General features: G+C 38.1%; 2 protein-coding genes across 3 annotated transcripts; both read left to right on the top strand.

Annotated features, from left to right (window-relative positions):
- Positions 1-596: 596 nt before the first annotated feature.
- Positions 597-1,673, top strand: gig2o (grass carp reovirus (GCRV)-induced gene 2o). The gene is made up of 2 exons (XM_084113386.1): positions 597-704; positions 808-1,673. Exon 2 carries the CDS (start codon positions 809-811, stop codon positions 1,472-1,474), a length of 666 nt encoding a protein of 221 aa, XP_083969512.1. The 5' UTR covers positions 597-704; position 808; the 3' UTR covers positions 1,475-1,673.
- Positions 1,674-2,058: 385 nt separating this feature from the next.
- On the top strand, positions 2,059-23,818 carry snx19a (sorting nexin 19a). Of its 2 annotated transcripts, XM_084113381.1 has the most exons (12): positions 2,059-2,624; positions 3,571-5,134; positions 5,313-5,445; positions 7,260-7,360; positions 7,464-7,580; positions 7,720-7,808; positions 7,903-7,996; positions 9,092-9,236; positions 9,538-9,661; positions 22,612-22,796; positions 23,005-23,092; positions 23,259-23,818. In XM_084113381.1, exons 1-12 carry the CDS (start codon positions 2,575-2,577, stop codon positions 23,386-23,388), a joined length of 2,820 nt encoding a protein of 939 aa, XP_083969507.1. In that variant the 5' UTR covers positions 2,059-2,574; the 3' UTR covers positions 23,389-23,818. The 2 variants fall into 2 exon arrangements, with proteins under 2 accessions (XP_083969507.1, XP_083969508.1); XM_084113382.1 differs by lacking the exons at positions 23,005-23,092; positions 23,259-23,818 and having other exon boundaries at positions 9,588-9,661; positions 22,612-22,749.
- Positions 23,819-25,561: the final 1,743 nt, after the last annotated feature.

Raw genomic sequence — 25,561 nt, 5'->3', positions numbered from 1 at the left:
AAATGGAGAGAGTGACATTAAAAGCTGAATATGACAGCGAGGAAAATGATAAAGAAAAAAGAGAAAAATAATTTACCTAACGGTAGGTCTACTTAAACACAAAAGATGAGGACAAAGGAATATATATAAATTAAACCTATAGCCTATATAAATCTGTTTTTCATTAAGAGGCCCTGCGTCAAAACTTTATTTTTTAAGAGGAGCTTATAGTATGGGGTAACCTGGTAGTATATGTAAGGACTAAATATCCATTAATGGATAATTAATGTAGTGATCACAGTAAAAAAATAAATAAAATAATAATAATAATAAAATAAAATAAACCCACTAAAATTTAAAGGATATAAGTTTTTAAAACGAATTGCTGTCTTAAATGTTTTAAGCAAAACCAAAGTGTTACGAGCTCAACTAATTGACAAAACTTTGTCAAGTTATTGGATGGAAACAAATATTAGGCCTGATGTTACGGATAGAAACAAAGTTGAAGGTTTTTTTTTTTTTTTTTTACAGTGCATCAGCTGCTTGGACAGTAGGCTACCTGTATAAATACAATAGTCTATATGCCTATTTAATATAGAAAGCTGTCATGGGAATGACGACTAAAGGTTTTGGAATCTCGCGATGGTTTTTATTTTGGAAGTAACGAAATCGAAAGTAAAAAGGTAGCCTATATCGGGTGCATAGGCTGTACGATCTTGGAGAAGGTGAGGACATTTTCCCCTTTAATGATGATTTCCGTTGATTTTAAACATAAAAGGCTGTTTTAGTGGTTCCAAATACTAATTCAATCTTCGTATTCAATCTTAGAATGGAGAGAGAAGTGTCTTTCAGTGGCTGGAAAGCTGTTAAAGACCGCAGTAAGTCTCTGTCCGAGAACCAGGAACCGAAGTCAGACCGTGTATACACAATGTTTCACGGCGCACATTTGAACAACGCCACGGCTATCATTAATAAAGGATTTATACCCTCTAAAGATGGAATGCTGGGCGCCGGGGTTTATGTCAGTCGTAACATTGATAAAGCCAAGTGTTACCCGCTCAAAACTGACGTCAACGACAAAGTCGTTTTCAAACTGCGGGTGCGTGTTGGAAAAGTGAAGAAAATAGACCGTGATGGTCTTCCTCTCCAGAAATCGTGGCACAGCAACGGGTACGACTGCGCGTGGGTTCCGCCAAACAGCAACATCTCCACCATCAAGTCCGGTCGCGAGGAGGACTGCGTGTGGGACCCCAGTCGCATCGAGGTGATTGGCGTGGCGTGCTGTGTGGATAACGATAAACGCAGGGAGCTTCGACGGCTGGTTCGCAGTAAACTGAAAAACAAAGGCTCAGACTGCGATCTTTGTCATCGCGACAATTCTGATGAAGAACATGATATTCAGCCGTGCTGGGAGTGCAAGAAACAAATCTGCCCTTTTCAGGGAAAACACGTGTGCAAAAGCAGAAAGTTCAGAGAAAAAAGTTCAGAGATCTGAAATGTCATCAAGGCTAATTTAAGATTATGAATGGGTTCCCACTCCCAGACCTCCTTGATTTTTTAACATCTGTATTTTAGGTTGTATAGCCTATCCATATGAGTTTGTTATTTTTGTTGTTGTTGTCTTTTAACCCTCTGTAGCCTAATCATAGGCCTATAGCATGCAAGTTTCATTTATCATTAAACGTTTCATTAGGCTTGTGTTTTACGTTATTTTGACGAATTGGTCAGTTAAATAATGCAATATGCTAATTGCTCCATTCTAAACATTAGCCTATTTGTTGTTTATTTATCTAGGCTATCTGTTTAAGATTTAAATTTTATTTAGGCCAATTTTAATCATAAGGATTTTTAGACTAGATAAGGCTTTTGTTGCTTTTTGAAAAAACAAACAAACAAAATATCATAGGCCTATAATCCAAAATATAGACTATTTAAATATAAAAACTAGACTATATACTGTACTCTATATGTAATGTCATATTGTACATTTATTATAAAGGATTTGTAATTTTTTTTAATAATCTTATTTTATCAAAATCAATCATTTAATTCCGGCAATTTGTCTACAAATATTTAACATTTCAAATGTTTTAGAAAATATTTTATTTCTTAAAAATAAACTGAATCTATGATTTTTCGTTATCAGAAAATGTATTTACACTTTTTAAATAGCCAAAATAGGCCTACTGTTCAGTGTAATGGAGATTAGAAAAAAATGTTAAAATGAAGACAAACTGTTTTTTTTTTTTTTACTGTTCATTTGTCACCTATAGTAGAAAGAAAGTATGGTTTTGTGCTTGGAATATAATACAGGTGTTTGAAAATATTTTTTGTTGTTGAACTTCACAGCTGCTGCAGTAAGAGGGCGCCGTTCAGTCGGGTTTTAATGACTGAAGTCTAGTCTGAGGTGGACAGTTTGTTAGATGTTAATCCAATTACAGTGAAGTAGATTAGACAGACTGCAAACGTCGATAGCAACGACATGCAAGGCAAACACCATTTTAATGATAATATTGTTATACTGACCATCTCATAGACAGCTTTTGGGCACATCTACATGACGATAAACAATGTGGTCACGGATATGCTAGTTTAATGATCAGGAACTGTGACCTGCTCAGTCTGCACACAGCCTCTCTGAAACGGTAAGTTTTCTCCGTTATTATTAGCTTGGTGAGTTAAACTAATAACTAAAAACTAAGGTTGATATCTCAAAAAATGAGCTTTCAGTAAGATTTTGTTTGGGGGCCGTACCAAACTTTTTCACTAGGTGACAACCTAGTGACTCCATTACTGCCCATATAAGGGCGCCTCCATTTCCATATGTGGTTTGAGTGATCTGAACCATATATTTCCAAAATTTTCATACAATTATGAAGTAGACATCCTATTCAGAAGTAGTATTAGAAGTTTGGCAGATTATGAATTCAACCTCTAATAAACACATAAAAAGAACACGTATGTGCATTAGTTTGCTGCCACATCACAAATGGTGAATCTGTTATTTTTTCTTAATATTTAAAACGTAAACCTTTTTAAAAAAACAAAAAAACATTGAATGGATGTTATCTTTTGAACTCTTGCATGAAATCAAACAGGTTTCTACCATTCTTTTATGATTTTTCATGTTCATCGCTATTTCAAAGTAAGGTCTGAACACGCCTTATGATGAAAATATTCTTGTTGCAAATTGATAAATTACGGCTCCTCTTTAATTTATTTTGAAAATCAAAAAAATTGTAAGCTTTCAAGTGATATATAGTTTGTCAAGATTAGTTTAGGTTTAGTATAGGATATTACTGTTTTAAGTATGTAATGGCTGTGGGCCCATTGGTGGGCCGGTGACAGGTAATAATGTAGTTAATGGCAAAACAAGGCACTTTATTTTTTTAATTAAGAAAACAGGTCACGTTTATCTGGCCACATAAATGTTTGCCTGAAAAAGAACAATCTTACCTGCCCTTCGTGTTGAGATGTTACATTTTTATTTTTTATTTTTTTGTATCAGTTATATTTTCTATTTTAAATTTTTATTTAATTATTATTATAATTTATTTATTTGACAGTCTGTCTATCCCTTTCCAATTTAAGAGCTCTGACTTGTGACAAAATGCCTGGTGTTGCCAATCCAAATCAATGGAGTCTCTCCGAGTTACTGGGACAGAGGAGCATTCTTGGAGTAGTAGTTCTGATTACATGGTTAGTTCTGTTCCATCTTCTTGTGAATGTGTGGCTGCTGTGTATCTTCACCAGTCTGTTGGTAGTTCTGGCTGGATGGCTGGGATCTCGTGTCGCTTTGGATGCCAACAGCCTCCTTCATTTGGAGCACTTCCTGCCCCTGGGTGAGTCCCCTCAAGTTCACACTGCTTCAGAGAGTGAACAAAGACTGGACTGGGAGATTCAAAGTGCTGTTGACAAGGCTGTGCGGGACTTTGTGTCATCCTGGTACTGCAGTTCTGTTTCTAAAGGAGGGGACGAGTTTGAACAGGAGGTGAGGGACACTATGCTGGAGGCAGCCGCTGAACTGAAGAGGAGGGCGAGGCAGGTGGACCAGAGAGCTCTGGCCCAGAGGGTTCTTGAGCTTTGCGGACGCCATCTGCAGAGCTTCAGCCAAGCCAGGGAACTTCAACGAACACTGCAAGAAGAGTCCGACCAATCGCTTTCAAACTCACAAAAACTATGGAGGTTGTATAGTAGATCTGATTTGCCTCACCCTGCCCTGACTGGACCAGCTAACCAGCTCTGCTACTCAAGAGCGCTGGTAGATTTCCTCATGCACGTCCTTATTCCCAAATCTCACTTGGAAACACGAACAGGCTGCTACATGGTGGGAGAGCTCATCACATGCAATGTTCTTTTGCCCCTTGTGGCAAGAATATCCAGTCCAGATTGGTTAAACCAGACCATTGTAGATGTGTTCACTCAGTCCACCGACAAAGAAGAAACAAGTCCACAGCAAACACCTCCAGCAGACCTGGACAATTCCCAAAGAAGCTTCTGGGATTATGACTCCCCGGTTACTTTAGACTGTCCTGAAACCTCCAGCATGCAGACAGCTTGGTCTGTATCCACAGCCCCCCTCTGTGATTCCTCTGAAACAAGTTTCCAGAGTCAGTGGTCTTCTAATGAAAATGTACATAGGAGGAAAAGTTCTGGCATACTTTTTCCAGAAAGAATGGTCCAAAATACAGCTGAACTTCTTAGATCTCCGTACCGCACTAGCCGCCTCTATAGACACACAGACTGTGACCTGGAATCACCCTCTTCGGATGAGAGGAAGATATCTAGTGAGTCTTTGAAACGAACAGACTCTGATGCTGAGGACTTCTGTGACTGCATCTCTCCTTCAGACTTTTGTGGGCTGGTTTGTCTGGAGGAAGACACATTGGGTATTTTGGGGAAGTGTTTCAGGCAAAACATTGTTTCAGAGCCTCCTTCATCACTGGAGAGTATTGTGGAAGATTCTCTGGTCCGGCCAATGACTAACACATCAAACTCCATCCCCAGAAGCCTTGGCCTGGACTCATTCGTTTTTGAAAACTTGGGGAATCTAGAGGGACCGGTATCTATTCAGAACTTGCAAATCGTTGGGACCATCACAGCCAGAGAGCAAAGAAGCAACAGCACTCATCCTTATACTCTTTATACTGTAAAGGTGAGATTCTCATACATGCATGAAACATGTCATGTTAAATACAGACATACTTTTTTTGTTGTTGTTAAATTTGGTTTGGAATCCGTTGGAATAATGGATTTCATCAAAAGCAATGTTTTTAGGCTGCTTTCCCCTTTTTGCTAATTCAGTATTGATTCGTTGTGTCTTGTGTTTGTAGTTTGAAACTGCTTCAGATTCAGATAGCTCTGATCAGCCTGCCACGTATCATATGGTGAACCGGCGCTACACTGAGTTCCTCAATCTGCAGAGCCGTTTGGAGGAAAGGCCAGATCTCAAGAAAGTGATCAAAAGTAAGACATTCTAAATGTATTCGATTCACATATTAAAAATGAACATAAATACGTAAGACTTTATAGTCCCAGGCCTAATTAGTACATATTGTCAGAGTTGCACAGTAAAAAGTAATATACATAATAAATAATATTCTGTTCAGAAGTTTGGGGTCAGTAAGATATAAACAGAAATGAATACTTTTATTTAGCAAGGATGCATTACATTGATCAAAAGTGACAGTGAAGACCTTTACATTGTTAAAAAAAAAATCTAACTTCGCTAACTAAATCTAGGTCGCTAACCTATTTACAATAACAAAGGCGTAGTTTGATGACGCAACATTTGCTAAGAATTTTGGATCTCGTCGTCAACGTCAAGCCGACCGATCTAATAATGTTTATGGATGACTGAATACATCGATGTTTTTGTCATGACTATGATATGAAGCAGTTCGGGACTGCTAAGAGATAGCTATCAGCTCCAAACGCGACGCGAGTCCCGCGGATATAAAAGGAATACGGACATTTCATTCTACCGAACTACACGCAGAATCACTACTTACAGGTCAGTTTATTAGACAAATTAAACTTGTGAGGTAACGCAGCGCTGTTTCACTTGGTCTAACATTACACTAGCACACTAAACTGCATTTGAATGTGTTGAAATGTAACTTATGTGTTAGTTTGTCTGTATGAGACAAACGTTAGCAGTAACGTTAAGCTAGATCAACATTAGAATAACATACAGATCATATTCTGACATTTTATCATTGTTGAACTATATAACATTGATTAGTTTTATGTAAATGTGCTCACCTGTTTAATAAAGTACATGTAGGAGCGGTCGAAGTCTCGGACGTGGAGCTCTCGTTTATATACTGTCTATGGGAGCTCTCGGCATCTTGAAAACACCGCGCTGATATTGATTCTCGTTTTAGTTCTCCTTTTTTATCCAAAGTCTGCTTGCCATGGTCCATAATGTTTGAACGAAACAACAACAGCGTACAGATAGACATTGCGAACTACAGTGGTCCACGTCTGTCGTCTTGGTTACTATCAGACGGCTCTGGTTCATAGCTCTGGTTACCATGGCAGCACGAGCGGAAACCAGGGACAACGCGGATATGACGCCATTGACTGCGACATAACGGAAATAAAGACACGGTCCGTGTCTTCGAATTAAAATATTAATTTCTCTGGATTTAGAAGTTAATTGGAACTGTCGGGATAATGTAAATACACAACTTTAAAAAATATATAACATAGATATAGTGATTTTTTATATTTTTAAAGCAAAAAAAATACATATTGTGCCTTTAAATAATCCTGAAAAAATGTTTCCACAAATATTAAGCAGCACAACTGCATGCAACATTGTTGCATTGTTTTTTGAGCAATAAAAAATTCAGCTTTGCTATCACAGGAATAAATTACATTTTAAATATATTCAAATAGAAAAGTTGTTTTAAATTGTGATAATATTTCACAATATTGGGATGTTTACTGTGTTTCTGATCACATAAATGCAACCTTGGTGAGCATAAAAGTCTTCCTTCAAAAACATAAAATAATCTTACCAATTTCTGTACATTGGTAGAAATTGTTGCTAAAGGTACATTTTTTTTTTTTTTTTTTACCTTTAGCTTGTCTCCGGGGCAGTACCCTGAAGTCTCAAACCTTTTAAACTTATAAATCTTGTTAATATAAACATTTTAATATACATGCTGTACTAAGATGTAACTATAACTATAAATATTCCTAACTAAAGATGTCAGGTTGGCCGTTCGGTGCATCATCTCGACTCCATATTAAAATATGTGCTCACATTTAAGATGTCAAAGGTCCAAAGAAACTTTTCCCAGACCTTCCCTTCAGCAACCTGGACACAGAAAAAGTGGAAGCCAGGAGAAGCCAACTGGAATCATTCCTCAGGGTAAGAGATTTCCCTTCACTAATAAAATGTTTCGGGCAAATGAAATGTGACTTTTATGCAAAACCCTGGACTTAGTCTCTCACACCTTTTTCCACTCCTGCAGAAACTGTGCATCGTCCCAGAGGCAGCTAACAGTGAGGAGGTGCGTGAGTTCCTTGCCCTCAACACAGATGCCACAGCAGCTTTCCAGAAGAAGCCGTCGAGTTCACGCATAGACAAGGTCACTCTGTCCTGAAACAAGATATACTTTTGATTCCTTTTAAAGTTTAGAAATTACTTCTTTCTTTTTTAACTTTTATTGTGACATTGCTGTTTGATTTTGCCTGTCTGTCTGTATGATATGTTTTCCTTATAAACAGATGGTTGAGAACATAGTGGACACCCTGAAGACGGCGTTTCCACGCCCAGAGCCTCAGAGCCCCACAGAGGAAGGAGACCCACAAAGAAAGTGAGAATATATGAGACTTAGATAACATATGTCAAGCATGCAAATTAATAATTCTCTTGTTTTTAATTCCACAAACTGTCCTTTCATATTTCAGGCCTCGTCTGAGATTCTCCAGTAAAATAGCTTCTACTCTTAATGTCCCAAGCCTGCAGCCTAAAGTGACATACTCTTTCAGTGAACGCTGCTCAGTGAGTTCTTCATATCATATACCATGCCACATAAAAAGTTATTCATAATCTGTCCATGCATCTTTCACATAAACAAATAAAAAATATGGATTTCCTTAAATATGAAATTAATGTTTAATGGCATTCACTTAAAAAGAAAACCATGAGATTAGTTGTAATTAATTCTAACCACATTAAACCTTCATTATTTCATAACAGTATATATATATATATATATATATATATATATATATATATATACTGTTTTTTCTTTTTTTATATATATATAGGTTTAGCAAAGCAAAAGCAAAATCATTGTGAAGTACTCCAGAAACCTTACGTAATCCCAATAGTTGGCTCTTATTGGATTTTCTGTGGGTTAGTGGTAATGGCTTTTTTCAGTCAGAGTAGTTATTATCATTTCAGCCCTATACAGCCTGTACACAGTGAAACGAAACAGTGTTCCTCCAGGACCATGATGCTACATAAGACAAAAACCGACAGTACAAATTTTACATGGAACAGGGCACAGTAGTGGGGAGTTTGTTTGTTTTTTGAGCGAGCAAATGCGCAAAGTTTGCGAGTTTATGTTCAGAGATTGATTAAGTAAATGTGGATGGATGTGTGGGAGTGTAGTTGTCAGGCCAGTCACATGGAGTTGAGTAGTCTGATGGCTTGGGGGAAGAAACTGTCATGCAATCTTACCGTGAGGGCCTTAATGCTTCTGTACCTTCTGCCAGACAGTAGGAGGGCGAAGAGTTGGTGTGAGTGGTGTTGGTGCTGTTTCCAATACAGATAGCTTTGCTCATACAGCGTGTGGTGTAAATGTTTGTGACGGAGGGAAGAGGGACCCCGATGATCTCAGCTGTCCTCAATATCTGCTACAGGTTCTTGCGATCTGAGATGGTCAGATCCCTCTGTAAAATGTGGTGAGGATGGGGGGTAGGAGATGGGCTTTCTTCAGCCTTTGTAGAAAGTAGAGAGGCTGCTAGGCTTTCTTCGCTATCATGGAACTGGTGTTGAGAGACCAGGCGAGGTTCTCCGCCTCTTGACGATCTCCACGGAGGAGCTGTCAATGCAGAGAGTGGTTGTTACGTGCTTCATCCCTTTCTGTAGGTTCTTCGAGGTTTCTCGCTGTCAGATCTGGAGGGGTTTGTGGAGGAACAGGAAAAGCTGGTGGATGGTGGTGTCAGGAGTCATTTTGCTGGAGGAAGACCCATGAGAGAGCAGAGACCTGTAGAAAAGAGAGGAAGAGGAGCAGGTAAATCAACTTCAATAGCAGAGCTTGAAAACTTTTTTCTATTTTATTCTCATGCACGTTAGAATTGTGTAGGATAAGGAGAAAATTAACTTTAATTTAACTTTAATTTAAAAGATAACCATGAGGAATGTTGTACACACTATCAAACAGGAGATGGCAGTATATTGTTGATGAATGAGAGCTGATTGAGAGCGAGTTGTAGCTTTTATTATTTTATGTGAGATCAAAACATTTATCTGATACAATCTAAAATCTAACCCTACCTTTACACTGCCAAATTTTGATGTTTGTGATGACGCAGACACTGCCCTGGCAGATATTGCTCTGAATATCTTGTGTTTGCTGATGAAGGACCAGTGGAGCTGGCTGTGTACAGAAAACATCCAGAAAACCATTAGACTGCTCTTTGGCACTTTTATTGAAAGGTGAGTACAGGTTTGACAACTCTGAATTTGAAAATATGTTGAATATTTTTCGGCTTCCCACCTGGACATCGGCGCCGACAGTTCAGTTCATTTTCGTGATAGCCTGTATGTATGTAAACACAATGAACAAACCACTAATTATCCAGTAATCACTTTGCTGGCCATGATGTTCATTGTTACCCTTGAGTAATATGTTCATTTGTTCATTAAAGCACATTAGAGTTTGTTACTGACCCAAAGCAAAATCATTAGTTATGAACCTGAGATTATTGTAGTATTCCATCATGCTGGATTTGGAGACAAGTCCATTTAAAGCAACAATGTGGTCACTTGGTATGATATTCTATATAATGCCTTTTCTAGCTGATTTTTTTTTTCACAAGACCCTGACTTAACTGATCTATGAGAACAAAAAACACTCAAGAACAGCAGGGTCGTGTTCAAAGTATGTTTGAAATCACGCAAAGCATTTAATAATTTTTATTTTGGGCAGGGCTGATCATTAATGGTTGTCCATTCATTCCTCTGCGTAAGTCCTTATCAGACTTTAAGTGCGAAAAATTTTTGTAGAAACATGGAAAGCAGAGCTTCTCGTGCATGTGCTGTGCTCCACCCAATTAGAAGTAATAGAGGGGCGAAGCGCAGGAAGGTGATTGGACGCAGCAGGGCTGGCTGATGACTGGCCAGTGAGCTATTCAACAGGATTGCATCTGGTTCAAGAGCCTTGCGTCATTTGTGTGGGCCAGACATATGTAAGCTGTCATAAGCAGTTAAAGAAGTGATGTCGAAAAAAACCCAGCACATTGTGAAAAGACCACACAGGCCACCGTGTCTGGTTTGCCGTATGGTCCCAAGATTAATGAGTCCTTTAGTTTAATGATCGTTATTTATTGTAGATAAGGCAACAATCTCAGCAGGCTAACAGATTATTATCTGGTCTACACATGCTTAACAAAGTACACAAATTGTTCTATGATATGTTTGATAAATGGGAGGTGACTTTAAAACCTTTTGCACTCAATGGCCCAGCGAGAATAGATGGGTAAATCGCCTGGGACTAACTGCCAGCTGGGAATCTGCATTATATGATCACCTGTTGAACTTGATAGTCTTTCTTACTCCAAAAGGAAGAATCATAACAATGCATGTGTGTGTGTGTGTGTTCACACTTCCTGTGAGCTTATGTCTTCCTCACGAGGATTACAGCATTTTTACAGAATGTGCTGTCACTCACTTCCCCAGAGTACATGACTCCTCATGCCAGCACTAATATTTGTTGCACGCACAGTGAAATATCCTCCATCAGTGCTTTCTGAACTTTAGCTACATTGGATCAAAATGTTTTGTTTGTTTCTCTCCGAGGAGCCAGAGAAAGGATGTTTATTGGATTAACAAGTATAAAAGCATAATAAAGCTGTTATTGCTGAATATTTTTTATCTTGTGTGTAAAAATATATTGTAAAATGACTGCCTACACATTAGAGTCAGTTAGTACATTTACAACAAAACGTTGATGATAACTATCAAAAATGAGTAAATTATCAAAATCTGACAATTGCTGAAACCCACATTAAAATTAGATTGTGAAATTGTTAGGTGGGTGTGCTGGTCTGAAAACGAGGTGTTTTCAGGCGCATTGTTGGTGCGTTGCTATTTTGAGGCAACTGAAATAGACTGCTCCTTTGACCAACTGAAACCTGGTATAAAGTCAATGGCGCAATTTTTTTTGTTATTTAAAGAGATGTGCCTTTAGGCGGTTCCACAACGTGCGTACACTTTGTCCCGTAGATGGTCTGCTCGCGTGCTTTAACCTTGCACCCCGACAATTTTTCCCGATGTAAAGTAGCAAAAATGGACTCGGACACGCCCTAAGTGCGCTTGCGCCATGCACATTAGACCATGCACTTGGATCGTTGAAATAGGGCCCACTCTGTTACTTTGTCATATATTTATGAGTAAATACTATGGCCAGAAGCAAACATTATTCCTGTTTTGTTGAAACTTGCCCACTGACATGCATAACATGTACTAGATGGATGTCTTTGACCATTGCTTTGCATTTGCTTTTTCAGCGACTTTCAAAGCAGTTCAACTTTTAAAGATGCATCTCGGGACCTTGTTTTTCCATTCCATTGCACTGCGTCTTGCATTTTCAAAAGCAAATATCATTCTGTGTAAATTGCCTCTTTGTTCATTCAGCTCACTACAGTTCGCTAAATGCTAATCTAATCATGGCTTTTCATAATAGGGAGACATACTAGAACAGGGCTGGGCATATCTGGCCCTCAAGAACCACTTTTCCTTCAAAGTTTTAGCTTTAACCCTGATCACGCTCCTTACCCTAACCTTTTTTTTAGGGTTGGCACTTTGGCACTCTGCAGCAAAGTGGATCTTGGTGGCCAGAGTTGCCCACCCCTGGACTAGTAGTCTGACTGCATCGTTACATAAGAGACTGTCACAAAACGTTATTACATTCTCTTTGAATTTCAGAAAGGACAAACACGGCAAGGGAAAAGTTGCTCACATTTTTCAGAAATAATTTTTGATATACATGATTACTGATGATGATTTAGAAATGATGCTACAGAATTCATACTGAAATGCCGGTTGATGTCAGGGAAACAGACAGAGAAAACACTAAGAACATTAATTTTAGATGCAGATTAGCTAACCATTTCTTGGTTTACATTTGTAAACGATATATGCTCAGATTGCAGTGCTTCATTAAAAAAGTAGGCCATGTGTCTGCAATTCTCCTTCATAACGCAGAAGACCTTGTCTGGTCACTTTGAGCATGTGTTTCTCGCATTGCCGTATTTAGGTTTGGGATAAAGTTAGGATTTTGGCCTCGCCCTCACTAAAAGCGATACACGCAAGCCAAACTTGTTTTTCTGGAAGGTTATATTAGGATGGGCCTTATGTCTTTTAAATGATGTGACAGTTAATGCTGCCCTTGTTTGTATGACATCACCAGAACAGGACAGGTGTTAATTAGTGTGGCTAAAATCAGCACCTTATGTCAGCTGAATCTAAAGCTATTTTCTACGCATGACATCGTCTTCACCATTCCATGTGCAATTACTCCGGCATGTTTTTTCCAACCAAGTTGGGGAGTTTATGTGGTTTGGGGTCAGCACAATAATTGATGCTAAGTATAATGAGGATTACTGCAGTTTTAAAGGAATGTTTCCTGTAAAAGAGGTGCACAGAATGTTCTGATGCTGGATTTGGGGAGAGGGGTAGTTTAGATGCTGGATTTTAGATGTATGAAGTGCTGATGCAGAGTTAAGGTTACAGTATTTGCTCAGATTGATTGACTGGTTATTGTGTACTTCAGTATTTTGAGGTCATTGTTCAATCAAGATCTCCTGGTTTCTTTAGGACTATGATGCAACCTGTGCATTTTCAAACTGTGCTTCATTACATGCACACATTAATGTAGGATTTGACAGGATTTGATTATAAATGTTTGCAGTGTCCTGAATTCCGTTTTTGTGTGTGTATATATACATTTCGATATGGACATCACATCATGATCACTTGCACTTAGGCGAGTCAGATGCTGATTCAGTAACAGCTCTGTTTGATTCAGTTAAGTGAAGGATTAATCAGACTCAAACAGGTAGTTCGTCTTTTTTAACTGTTTATGAAAAAAGAACTGACTCAAATAATTTATTTCAGGACTGTTGCATTTGTTGCTGAATGAGCACAATTCCTCAGTACAGAGGCCCTAAAGGGACATGCTGGTGGAAAAAAATATGTGATGGGAAGAAAAATAATAAGTCAATGGTTTTTGCAATTTGTGTTCTCTCGCAAATGTTTTGCGTTCCCCCGAGAAACTTTGCGTTGGCTTGCGAAACCTTTGCGTTTGCTTGCAAAACCTTTGCGTTCCCCAGAGAAACTTTGCGTTGGCTCGCAAAACCTTTGCGTTCCCTCGAGAAACTTTGCGCTCGCTCGCAAATGTTTTGAGTCCCACAAAAAACTTTGTGTTGGCTCGCAAAACCTTTGCTTTCCCCCGTAAAACTTTGCGTTCGCTCGCAAAACCTTTGCATTCCCCGAGAAACTTTGTGTTCACTCGCAAAACCTTTGTGTTCCCCCGTGAAACTTTGCGTTGGCTCGCAAGACATTTGTTCTCCCCCAAGAAACTTTGCATTGGCTCGCAAATCTGTTGTGTTCCCCCGTGAAACTTTGCGTTCACTCACAAAACCTTTGCGTTTCTCCTTTTGAGCTCTTTGTGAGCGAGTTTCTCGGTGGAACTCAAAAGTTTAAAGCATTGATATATAATATTTCCTCAGTCTCATATTTCTTTTTTTTTTGTCCCTTTGGGGGCTCTGTACACAGAGCTACAAAGTACACTTTTAGTTTTAGCCCCCATATAAAATTGTAAATAAGCGGCATTCATTTGAATTTATATTAATTCTTTCCATAAAATATAAAATGTCTAAATGTATTAGTTATAAAATGTACTTATCTTAAGTGTCCTATCTTAATAAGAGTTTTGCTACAGGACTTGTGAGGCCATCATGTCTTCAATCACTCCTGACTCCATCTGGTAAACATTTGACTGTCAAGTACAAGCTTCAGCACAGCATGTCGTTGGGACCTGGAGTTCCGGAAATTTCTAATAATATGGAAACAGGCAACACATATTCGAGCCTCACTGACCTTGTCTCTCCATCCTGTCTCCTAAAAAGCCAAGACAGGGTTGGCCAGACATATGGTAAGGCTTGTCCTTTTATCTAACAGTCATTTTAGGAGCTTTACCATGAGGGATTAGATAAGGGGTAGAAACTAAGAGAGAGAGGTCCTCATTGGTCTGGTCTTTATGTTAGCATCTTGGCCTTGTAAAATAGCCACAACTTTTTTATATATCCACTCTTCAGGCCAGCTCACAGGCGCTTTAGGGCAGTCTGTTTAGCTTCACATATATCATGTGAGAAGACCAGTTCCACCATTTGCCAGTAATGTGTTTGTTTAGTTTGGCCAATCGTTTTCAAACTGTTAGCGAGGGTGTCTTATCTGTCTGGTTTCACACTAAATCACTGGTCCCTAAACAGCTATTTGTTCAAGTGGATAAACTTGCCGCAGGATAATCATGAAAGCTTTCTGTTAGCTGTTCCAGAGTTTGGGAGTTTCTGTGGTGCTTAGATGGAGAGGAGTCTGGAAACTTATGGCTCTCTGTGGTTTAAAGCATGTATTGGCATCACTGGGGATGGAACATCTACAAACAGGGTTATTATGTAATGGTCTTGGTCCATTTGCTTCCTTCTCTGTGTGCTCAATGTGTGTGGTGTGCACACACTCTTTGAAAATTTATTGTAGAAGAGCAGTTATACACAAAAAGCCACTGATCATTGTCTCCACTTGCCTCTACAGTGACTTACAGGGTGAAACTTCTCTCTGGTGATGTATGTAATTTAAATTCCGCCCCTTTCTTACAGTCAATCTCACATGTAGCCGATCTGCCATGTCCCCGTTTCACTCAGATGTATGTCACAATGCAGAAGGAAAGATCTGCCGCTACTTCTGACTTTAAGGGCCCAATGGTGATGGCTAAAGCTCTATGATTTGATGATAATATTGTGAGTCTATATGGAAGATTGTTTATGTCTCAGAAACCAGAATAAATCAAATAAAGGTAATTGTAATTTAATTTTTTTTAAATATCTGTGTGATTTTATATCTTGCCATTTTGGCTTTATATCTCCCAATGAGATTTTATATCTCAAAAGGAAACTTTTCATCTTATTTAAAACTTTTTCACAAATAACTGTTTCTGTTTTTTTACTCTGAAGTGGAAATGAGCTTCCATACGAAGCAGCAACCTTCTGATTGCCAGCCTTGAGGTTTTAGCCTGTGCACCACCCCAAAGGGATAAGACTTGTACTTTCAGCTGAAATTCAACATGTTGTGGAGAACATAATGTGCAGTTTACCAGCCTGCAAACAAATGCCCACACAGGCCATACTTTTGCACTTACAAACATAAATACCAGTATGTAATGCACACCAGAAAACAAAATGCTCGTCTTTTGTCAGCAGGGTGCTGCTGTCCGAGAATAAAATGTCCCACTGGAAATGCAAACCAAACGTGGGCCGGGAATGTTGTTGCTGTGTACACTGACATTACTATGAAGTCACTGGGTTAGGATGCATTGGGTTTTTTGATTTCAGTCCTGACTAGATCCTGTTTCGTCCAGTTGCTGGATTTGGAGATGCCTATTAAATGTGGTGGCATAAACACCACAGTGGGTTGTATATTTCTGCATCAGACCTCATGTCACCACAAGAGCATCTTGGCTGGATACATCTGTGTTCTTATGGTCTGTGTGTGTGGAAATCATCTGTTCTGGTTTTCTGTTTTCATGTTGCATCATGCCGATTAATTAAACATAATTTTGAGAACTACATTGTGTACATGTCCAGTAGTATAAGTCGTTGATATAATTGTCTAACTCTATTTGGTGGTTCAAGAGAGCTTGTGTGAAACTGAAATTGAGGCCACTCTAAACAATTCGTTTAAAAAATATCTTGTTCTTCGTTATGGCAGGATTTCTTCACTTAATAGTATTGGACCACTGTTGGCTGACCTTTCTAAGCAGACACTTTCCAGATTTGCTGGAAATAATATTGAACAGATGTAGGTGACTTACTGCATGAACTCACTTACTTACACACACTTACACACTAACTATCCCAGGTCAAATCCCAGGTCAAATTAGCAGCAGTAGATCCACAGATACTCAAGTAAATGAAGATCATCATGTGGTGTGATGCTAATCATTCTGCAAATAGTATAAATACATGAAACTCAAAACCTACTCTAAAAAACTAGATGCTCCTTAGCCTTATAGTTGTGCATGTTGTACTATTTTTCTTAGACAGTGTCAGGAGACATGTTTCAAAATGGCAGAAACAAGGACTTTCATAATGAAGCTGACCATCAGCACATTTCTCCAGTTTTTTTTTTTTAACCACAAGGGGGCAGCACACACCATTAAGGTCTGTGTCTTCACACAAGTGGTTATGTAATTGATGTCCTAGGTATGACTTCTAAAGTCAGAGTACCCAGACTACTATTTCCTTTTTTCCTAAATAAGTAATTTACTTAGCTTATAGTTTGCCATTTCAGACTGTTTTTTCAGACTGTAAAAAAGTATTTTTTCTTTTTTTTCCATTGGACGTCTGACATTTTGTTAGGTGATCTGAAAAATTGGCTGATTCAGTCTGACATATAACCAAATGTAATTAGATCAGTGGCTCTGTCAGCTGTTGTTACTGTTCGGTCAATGGAAAAGTCAAAGCACAGCACAGGCTATAAAACAGCAGACATTGGAACTGTGTCTTTTCTCTTTTTGTCTGAATTGTGTGATGAGTGTGCAGCATTCACCATCATTCTGACTCATTTACACTATTGCCCTGTGCACAAGTGTGTGGTCTGGTATAGTTTATGTTAAGCAATTATTGACTGCAGTTTCATCATGAGATGTCTAGGTGGGTGAACCATATGTGGTGTATATGAGTAACAAACAAAACCTGTATAATACACGTTGAAGTGTATGCAATAGTTTTGAAGCAGTTGGTTGGGACAGAGCTTCTCTTATGAACCTGTGTGTTCCTGTTTTAGTTTGTCCTTTTCCCTTTCTCTCCTTGTCCATTTCTTATATGGTCACACACATACACATGCACACAGAGATTGTTAGATTAAAACCTGTCTGTCAAGGGGGTCAGATGTGAGTATTTTTCTATTCATACTTGTACTAGAACATATTGTTGTATAACCCAACACTTTGATGGTTTTTGTGTTATCTGAACTAGTATCTCGCCATATTTTCTTTTATGTCTTGGCAGAAGACTGTTTCACAAGATTCAAAATCAATAAAGCATTTATTTTTAAGCAAGAGGAGGTTAGGATAAAGAATGCATGTGGGAATGAGAGCAAGTAATGCAGAATGTCATTGTGAGGTACATGTGTGAAGGTACAGTACTTTTTCATTGAGAAATAATACTTGGACGATCATCATTTGGAGTTGTTGTCTGATGTTTGACAGAGGTTATGTCACGTCTCAAAATTTATTAGGATAAATTCTGTACATCCACAAACACAAAAGTTCATACAACCTTTAAACTGCTTTCTGTAATATTCTCATAGTTTATGAATCATATTTGCATTCAGGATAAAAAATCTTCCTTTATATATTTTATTCACGGCACCTCCCAACCTAGTAACAAATCCTTCCCTCGCGGGTCAAAATGACCCGAAGCCTTAAAATTTTACTAGTTAATTGTTTTTGTCCAGGAAGCATATATCAGTTAATTTTGATTATATTTTCATTTTTTAATGCAATTTTTGGGAGATGTTTTGTTATTTATTATTTTATTTATCTCTAAATTACTAGATGTATACCAATAATTGTAATATATAGGCACATTCTTCACACTCTTTACTTATAAATACAAAATAACTGCAGTGCATTCGAAGACCAGTTAAAACATCATGATCATGCATTGGGTGTCTCTGCTGACCTCATATGGGAAAAAAATTATAATATAACATGGTATTTCATGACTATTATCACAAGATGGTCTTATAGCTCTATATGGAGCAAATGAACTGTATTGGGAAATAAAGTCCCATTTGAAGTCAGTTTGCGTCTTTATGCATTCAGGTACATATTTTTTTTAGCATTTGTAGTGTTTATTTTGAGCATTTTTTAGTTTTGTATTTATGATGAAGTGTCATATTTTGCACTAATTCAAGTTAGTAAAGAGGACAGCAGGAAAAATATTAGTAAAACCTTGAAGCATATTTATTTGAATATGCTGATTTTTAGTCAGAAAAAAAAAAAAAAATGCTGTTACAGTTCCAAAAATGCTGTTCTAATTTCACCGTTAAAGCTGCATTATGCAGCTTTGCCGACTTCTTCGCTGTTTTCTCGCTTTTTGCTCGCGGGTTTCTCTATAGAGCTCCCCCTACAGCTTCGGAATAGATAGTTGGCCCGCCGGCCCAAAGTTGCAAGGGTGGTTTTTCGTCTCACAGGCGCTCGAGGGGTGCGAGAAGACCACCATTCAACCCGAAAACAGTCATATAACCATTCCAATAACTCAGAAGCTGTTCGGTTAAGATAAAAAAGTTACTTAGTTCACCTTTAATTTAGCATTTTTGTGGGGATGGGGGAGGGGGTTGTTCTGCATTCTTAATGTGTTCAAATCTAACCTCTTCATATCTGTGTTCATCTGCATTTTGACTGATTTATTTTTATTTGTTTATTAATCTCCAGTCCACAGAGTCAAACTAGCTACTCTATCAACATATAACTCACTTATATATATATAAGACATAATATTTAAGACATTTCATATATATATATAAAACAACAATTTTCTCTTTATCTGTATTCTTCACAGTAGTCTAACCCTAACCCTAATCTAACCCGGTCTTGTTCATGGTTATCCTCATTTTTATAGCTTACCATAAGCCTTATGGTAACGGAATGAGACTGAGAAGTAGGGAATGGGCTTCCATACGAACCATTGTTTCCTAACTCAAAGGTTTTTGAAGGTCTTAACATTGATTAAATCCTATCTCCACTGTGCAGCATGCCTGTTTGTGTCTAGTGAGGAGGCACGCGACCCCGGAGACCGGTTTAGCTCCCCATTGTCAACCACACAGGTGACATGCAAAGACCTCAGAGAACATGTGCACCGCATGCCAGAGAAATGGAAAAATAAACAGATATGTTGTTCAGCCAGCTGTTGGCAGAACACTGGCCGCTCCTGACCCACCACATTTGAGCTCCTCTCATGCACTTGTGGAGTTTTATTGTGTTTCCTTTGTCTGATCGTAGAGTGTGCAGATCTTTTTTTTAGTAATGAGATTTTTTTTAGCCATGAGATTTCAAAGAAAGTAACAATGAGATAAAGATAGAGGTGATGACAGGGCCCAGCCCGAGTGACAATGAATAGTTCCAGTGCAGTTGACATTCAAGACACATTTATCACATTTTCAGACAGGAGTGAAGGTGCTGAAGTCTTTGTGAAGACTTTAACTTGAACATCATATGTCATTACATAACTGAGTTTTTTAAATCATTTTAACAAGTCATGGCCACACTAGGACTGAGTATCGATAAAGATTTCCTGGTTAGAATGTGATTCACAAGCTCTCGATTTGGTTCAATTCCCATACATGTTAATGTATTTCAGCTATATTGTCAATTTTGCTGATATATGAAAGAATTTTCCAGAATTCCTCTCTCTGCTAATGCTGCTAATTATACATAGCAGTATTCCAGATTGATTCAAACCAATAACTCCTCTTTTTGAACTATTCATTAAAAGAACCAGCTTATAAGAGTCGTTGGTTTTGGGCTACACTGGTCTTGCTGTATGTTTTTGATCCACTAAAAAGAACCTGTTCATAAGTGTCATTTTTGGTTGGACCATAATGTAAATATTATGGTTAAATATGGTATTACATTAATTAAAATAAATCTGAAATATATAATTTGAAATGTTGCCTTGTCAACTAACTGAAATAAAATCTTTTTTTGAAGTACTAATATGACTAAAACTGAAATAGAAATAAAAATAAAGCTAAATAGAAATATAAAAAAAAAGTCAAATCACATAACACAGTTGCTAAAACTTACACTAAAGTAAAAACTGAAAATACAATAATAAATATAATTCAAAATATTAATTTTGACTAAATTAATATTAACTAATTGTATATAAACCATAATGATATAATGCTGGAAACACCTTAGAAAGCTAAGGCCCATTCTCAATCTCCTTGGGTGCTTCTCAATATCCCTTTTCGTCTCCTCACTCCTCCGTCCTCCATCCTATGACCCGGAAACCGATCGAGCTCAGCCATCTTGAAGGACATCTCAATTCTCTAATTGCACCGCGAGGAGTCGAGGATCGAGGAGTGAGGAGGCTTCCTGAGGAGTCATGAGCGAGGATACACTGGTGTATCCTATGCGGAAGAGTTTTATCGACTAAAACGATATAAATTTAGCGCATATAAATTTTCCTCCCCCTTCACATCGGTCACAATCATTTTAATTTGTACTTTACCTTTGCAGTTTATAAAAACCACATATCTCACATATTTCAACAGGCTATCTTGCTTTATTATTATTAGGGGTTCAAGCACGAAGTGCTGAAACCCTATTGTAATTGCCCTGATTTTTATTATTATTATTATTCTTCCCTAAAACGCATCGTGCAGCCAAAACCGTAAGGCCTAGAGACGTGATACTTGGTCAAATGGTAGTAGTATTGCTCGCTACTCAGATACACGGACTTAGCCAAATCGGCCCATAGGTGGCGCTACAGCAACCAAAAGCGCGAAACTGCTCAGAACTCCTAGACCGTATGTCGTAGACTCAAGTGTCTTATATCATTGGAAAGCTGGATGCCTGACGAACAAAACGTATATCTCCGATTTCATTTCCGCCATGATAGATTTTCCGCCATTTTGAATTTTGCCAAAAACCTACTTTTGCGAACTAGTCCTAGGTTTTTCGCCCGATCGGAACCAAACCAGTACAGAAATGTTCTCTGGAGTCTGAATATCAATAATTATCGAAAAAAAGTTGAAATTTCGATTCACGGACGCTACGGGGCGCCAAAACGTACGTTGTGGGAGGGGCCTATTTTACTAAAATGGCTATAACTCCAGAAGTAAATGAGGTATCTTCACCAAACTCGGTACACATGTGTAAGAGGTCAATCTGAGGTCACAGTAAAAAGATTGCGGCGATTGGCCACATGGTGGCGCTATAACATTAAAAAAACATAAATCAGGCTGTAACCACCTGACCGTTAGTCCGATTGACTTGAAAATTGGTATGCAGTGTCTTGGTCCAAGCTGTCATGTATATCTATGAGGACATTGGTGTATCTCAAAAAACATGGCCGCCATCGGCCAATGAAGTTTGAGCACCTATTAGACAAGGTTAATGGAGGCCGATCGGAACAAAACTCGGTGGGCATGTTCGACTCATGGCCCTAGAGGTCTGTAAGAATTTTGAAAGAAATCGGCCACTAGTTGGCGCTAACGAGTTTTATGGCTCTGTAATCACGTGGTGTTACACTTATCATCACAAAATGCATATCATTTGATAGACCTGCTCATGCTGAACAACTTTGCCTCTAGAACCATTGCTGTCAATCAAAGAGTTTATTAATTATTCACGAATATGTTAAAAACCTACTTTTGCGAACTAGTCCCTGGTTTTTCGCCCGATCGGAACCAGACCAGTCTAGGACAATTCTCTGGACTCTCTAGATCAATAATTATCAAAAAAAAGTTAAAATTTTGCTTTTGGTTGGCTATAAGAGGATCATTTATAAAATAGGCGTGTCCAAATACACTCAAACGTCTATAAAGCCTAAATAAAAACTCAGAACTTCACAAAAATTGATGGGCATATGTGAAATAACATGCTAAAGAAGCATGGAAATTTTTATGGAGATCGGACCATAGGTGGCGCTATAACTGTTAAAAAGCTTTGAAAACCATATATTTCCTATGGTAAATTTCCTGTATTGGCTGTAAATGGACTTTTCCATCTATTTTTTCAGTGGTTAAAAGCTTTCTAAATAAATCTTAATGTCTTAAATGCTTATGTGCTTAAAGGCCTTAAATGCTTGAACCCCGATAAATGCTGCTTGCAGCTTTAATTTATTATGAATTTCTTAAACTTCAACAACATAAGGGCAGATCCTTTGAGCGCTGCTGATGACGCGGTGAAGTGACGCTCTAGTGATCAAATATTCCAATGTATAAAAAAAGCTTTCATTCGATTCCTCCGTCCTCATTTTCTTTCCTTGCAGCCTTCCCTCGCATCCTACAGGGGGTGGAGCTGAGACGCGAGGAAAGGAAACGAAGATGCACAAATAAGAAATGAGAAGCACCCATTGTCTTTCTGTCTTACCCAGGTGGCTAGATGTAGGCATAGCCCACCTGAGCAGCGCCCCATGCTGGGTGATCTACCTGCGGGTTCTCCAGGATGCAGTGTGGCCCGGGGGTGAGCTGCCTGCTGTGCCACGGCCAGAGAGAAGCCCTGAGCAGAGAGAGAAGACCAGACTCCAGTGCCTGCACTGCCTTATGCAGCTGTTCCCAGGTCAGTTCATACCACAACATTAGAGCAGCTTCAGAATTAATGAGCTGGATTGTGTTCATTCCAACTGTCATTGTAACTCATCTAAAACGTTTGAAGTTCATATGGCGTGCGTTTTCATATTAATGTGGAACTCAAATTGGAGGAGAACACATTTTCATTGCAAGCAGTACATGCTGACATACAAAACTGTTTTTTGTCTGAATTGTAGAGTTAATTACAGACATGCTTGGCTCAGGGAAATTCAGGCTAGTGTGGGAGCATGTGCTGGAATCTCTACAGGACCCCAGTATCAACAGGTATGATAATCTAAATGTACAATATCAGAGTCCTAACAACAACAGATAATCCCCAATGACCTTCCTTTTTAAGAATCTGTTGCGTATATGAACTATAACCTAAATAGGCTGGAAGTAAATGCCTATTAACAATTAAAACTTGTGTTTCTATATGGGTTATGTGCAGGCACTTGGTTTACTGTATTTTTGACCTGCTGCTGGAGTTCCTTGTTCCAGAATTTTCCGAGGAGACGTTCCAGAGGTCTTTACTTCAGAGTCTCCCTGGGGATGTAGAGAGAACGCCTTCATCCTCATAAGGACACTATGTTTCTTTTCTTCCATCTTTCTGAATGTTGATGACATTTGGATGTGGTTTTATCAGTCTGGCTTTATCATTTTGGCAGGTTTTGTAGACAGCTGCTTTTGTTTCACAATGTTCATCTGACTCACTAACATTTCAAATGGGTTTGGCATAGTAGTTCAAAATAATATGAATTTAAGATGTTTGCCCCATTTTTAACCTAAACCTACTCAATGTTGCTGTGGCGCTTGAATATCATGTGTATTTTTAATTTGTTTATTCAAACTAAATTTAAAGCCACCTTCATTTCACATCATAGTCCTGGCAGTCCACTCAGATGGACTCTTGAATGTAATTGAAATGTAACCTTTTATATATTTATACAGTATGTAAATACAGAAAGGAAACTAACATATATATGTGAATATGAAAATATATATATTATTATTTATTTTTTTTCAAGGTTCGTTCGACTTTCAAGGACTTTAAAGGAGAACTCCGGTCAATTTTAACATTGAGCTAATTTTTTTGTCAATTTGGAGTGCTGTCAGTACAGAGAACAACGACAAAAATCGGTGTTGCCTACACCGTGTTATCCGTGTTATATTGTCGAGTTCACGCGCATAGGTTTAGTTATCTATGATCACGCGCGTGAACTCGACAATCGACTACTGTGGACTTCGACCGAAAACAGGATGTAAATACAGGTATGTGCGCTGGCTGAATTAACAACACTTTTATTCATATCTTTCACATCTACTGCAGTCAGATTCACCGTGTTCACTCTGAAGGAATCACTCACATTGGCTGTGCACTTGTAATGACACATCAAGGATGTTAGGAGGCTAAAAGCAGGTTTAAAACTGGCCCCATTGAAGTCAACAGGGTGCAAATTTTAAAAAGAGGATAACACGGTGTAGGCAACACCGATTTTTGTCGTTGTTCTCTGTACTCACAGCACTCCAAATTTACAAAAAAATGACCGGAGTTCTCCTTTAAGCACTACTTTTTTGGTTGTCAAGGACTACAATCAGAGATCGCACTTATCAAACAATATCCTTAGTATTTTTTAAACTCAAATTACAGATATGTGACCCTGGATCACAAAACCAGTCACATGTCGCACGGGTATATTTGTGGCAATAGTCAACAATACATTGTATGGGTCAAAATTATCGATTTTTCTTTTATGCCAAAAATCATTAGGATATTAAGTAAAGATCATGTTTCATGAAGATATTTTGTAAATTTCCTACCGTAAATATATAAACCATTTATTTCTGTGAGTGAATGCAGCACAATCGCGAACATAAATGGACAACTTTAAAGGCAATTTTCTCAATGTTTCGATTTTTTTGAAATTCCAGATGCACAATTTATGGTAATTACCATAGAAACTACATGTAACGTGTAACAAGGACACAGCAAGGATGAAATGACATAGACATTTACAATGTTACAAAAGATTTCTATTTCAAATAAATGCTGTTATTGTCATATTACTAAAAAAACAAATAAAAAATAGCATCTCTGTTTCCACAAAAATATTGAACAGCATAACCATTTTTACCATTGATAATAGTAAGAAATGTTTATTGAGCATCAAATCAGCTTATTTGAATGATTCCTGAAGGATCATGTGACAATTCAGCTTTGCCATGATTGGAATAAATTACATAAAATAGAAAACGGTTATTTTTAAATTGTAATATTTCACAGTTTGACTCTTTTTCACGTTTTTTGATCAAACACATTCAGCCTTGGTGAGCATAAGAGACCACTTTCAAAAACATTAAAAAAATACTGAGCCCAAACTGCTGAACGGTATAGTGTATATGTTTTTAGTTTTGTTTATTGTTCCATTAAAAGTAACAAAGATTATTTACAATATCTATATTGATCTTAGTCAGGTAATGTATTTATCACTCTGATGTAGTCTTTGTAAACGGTGTTGATTCTGCTGAAATATCTTTAACCTACTGTAATCTGAAAGTGAACAGAGCCCAGCAAGATCATATGAGGACCACAAGTGAGTCCAGGGTTAGACTTAGTCTGGCTGCTGTAAGAGGGAGCTTCATGCCTAAAATTGCAAGACTGCTATTTCCACGTCACCTGGCCTTGCAAATCTGGATCCAGAGTTGGACCTTGTTTTAAACGTCTGTAACCAAGGCCAAGCTTATTAAGGAAGC

Source organism: Abramis brama (genome assembly GCF_963993115.1).
Source record: "Abramis brama genome assembly, chromosome: 5".
Classification (NCBI taxonomy): Eukaryota; Metazoa; Chordata; class Actinopteri; order Cypriniformes; family Leuciscidae; genus Abramis; species Abramis brama.
This window is presented reverse-complemented; position numbering and strand designations above follow the sequence as displayed.

Bases quoted from the DNA above. Each gene is read 5' to 3' on its own strand.
- snx19a (XM_084113381.1), top strand. From the start codon at position 2,575: ATGATCAGGAACTGTGACCTGCTCAGTCTGCACACAGCCTCTCTGAAA. The intron at 5,135-5,312 runs GTGAGATTCTCA...TTGTGTTTGTAG, and splicing joins ATACTCTTTATACTGTAAAG to TTTGAAACTGCTTCAGATTC. The intron at 7,809-7,902 runs GTGAGAATATAT...TTCATATTTCAG, and splicing joins GAAGGAGACCCACAAAGAAA to GCCTCGTCTGAGATTCTCCA.
- gig2o (XM_084113386.1), top strand. From the start codon at position 809: ATGGAGAGAGAAGTGTCTTTCAGTGGCTGGAAAGCTGTTAAAGACCGC.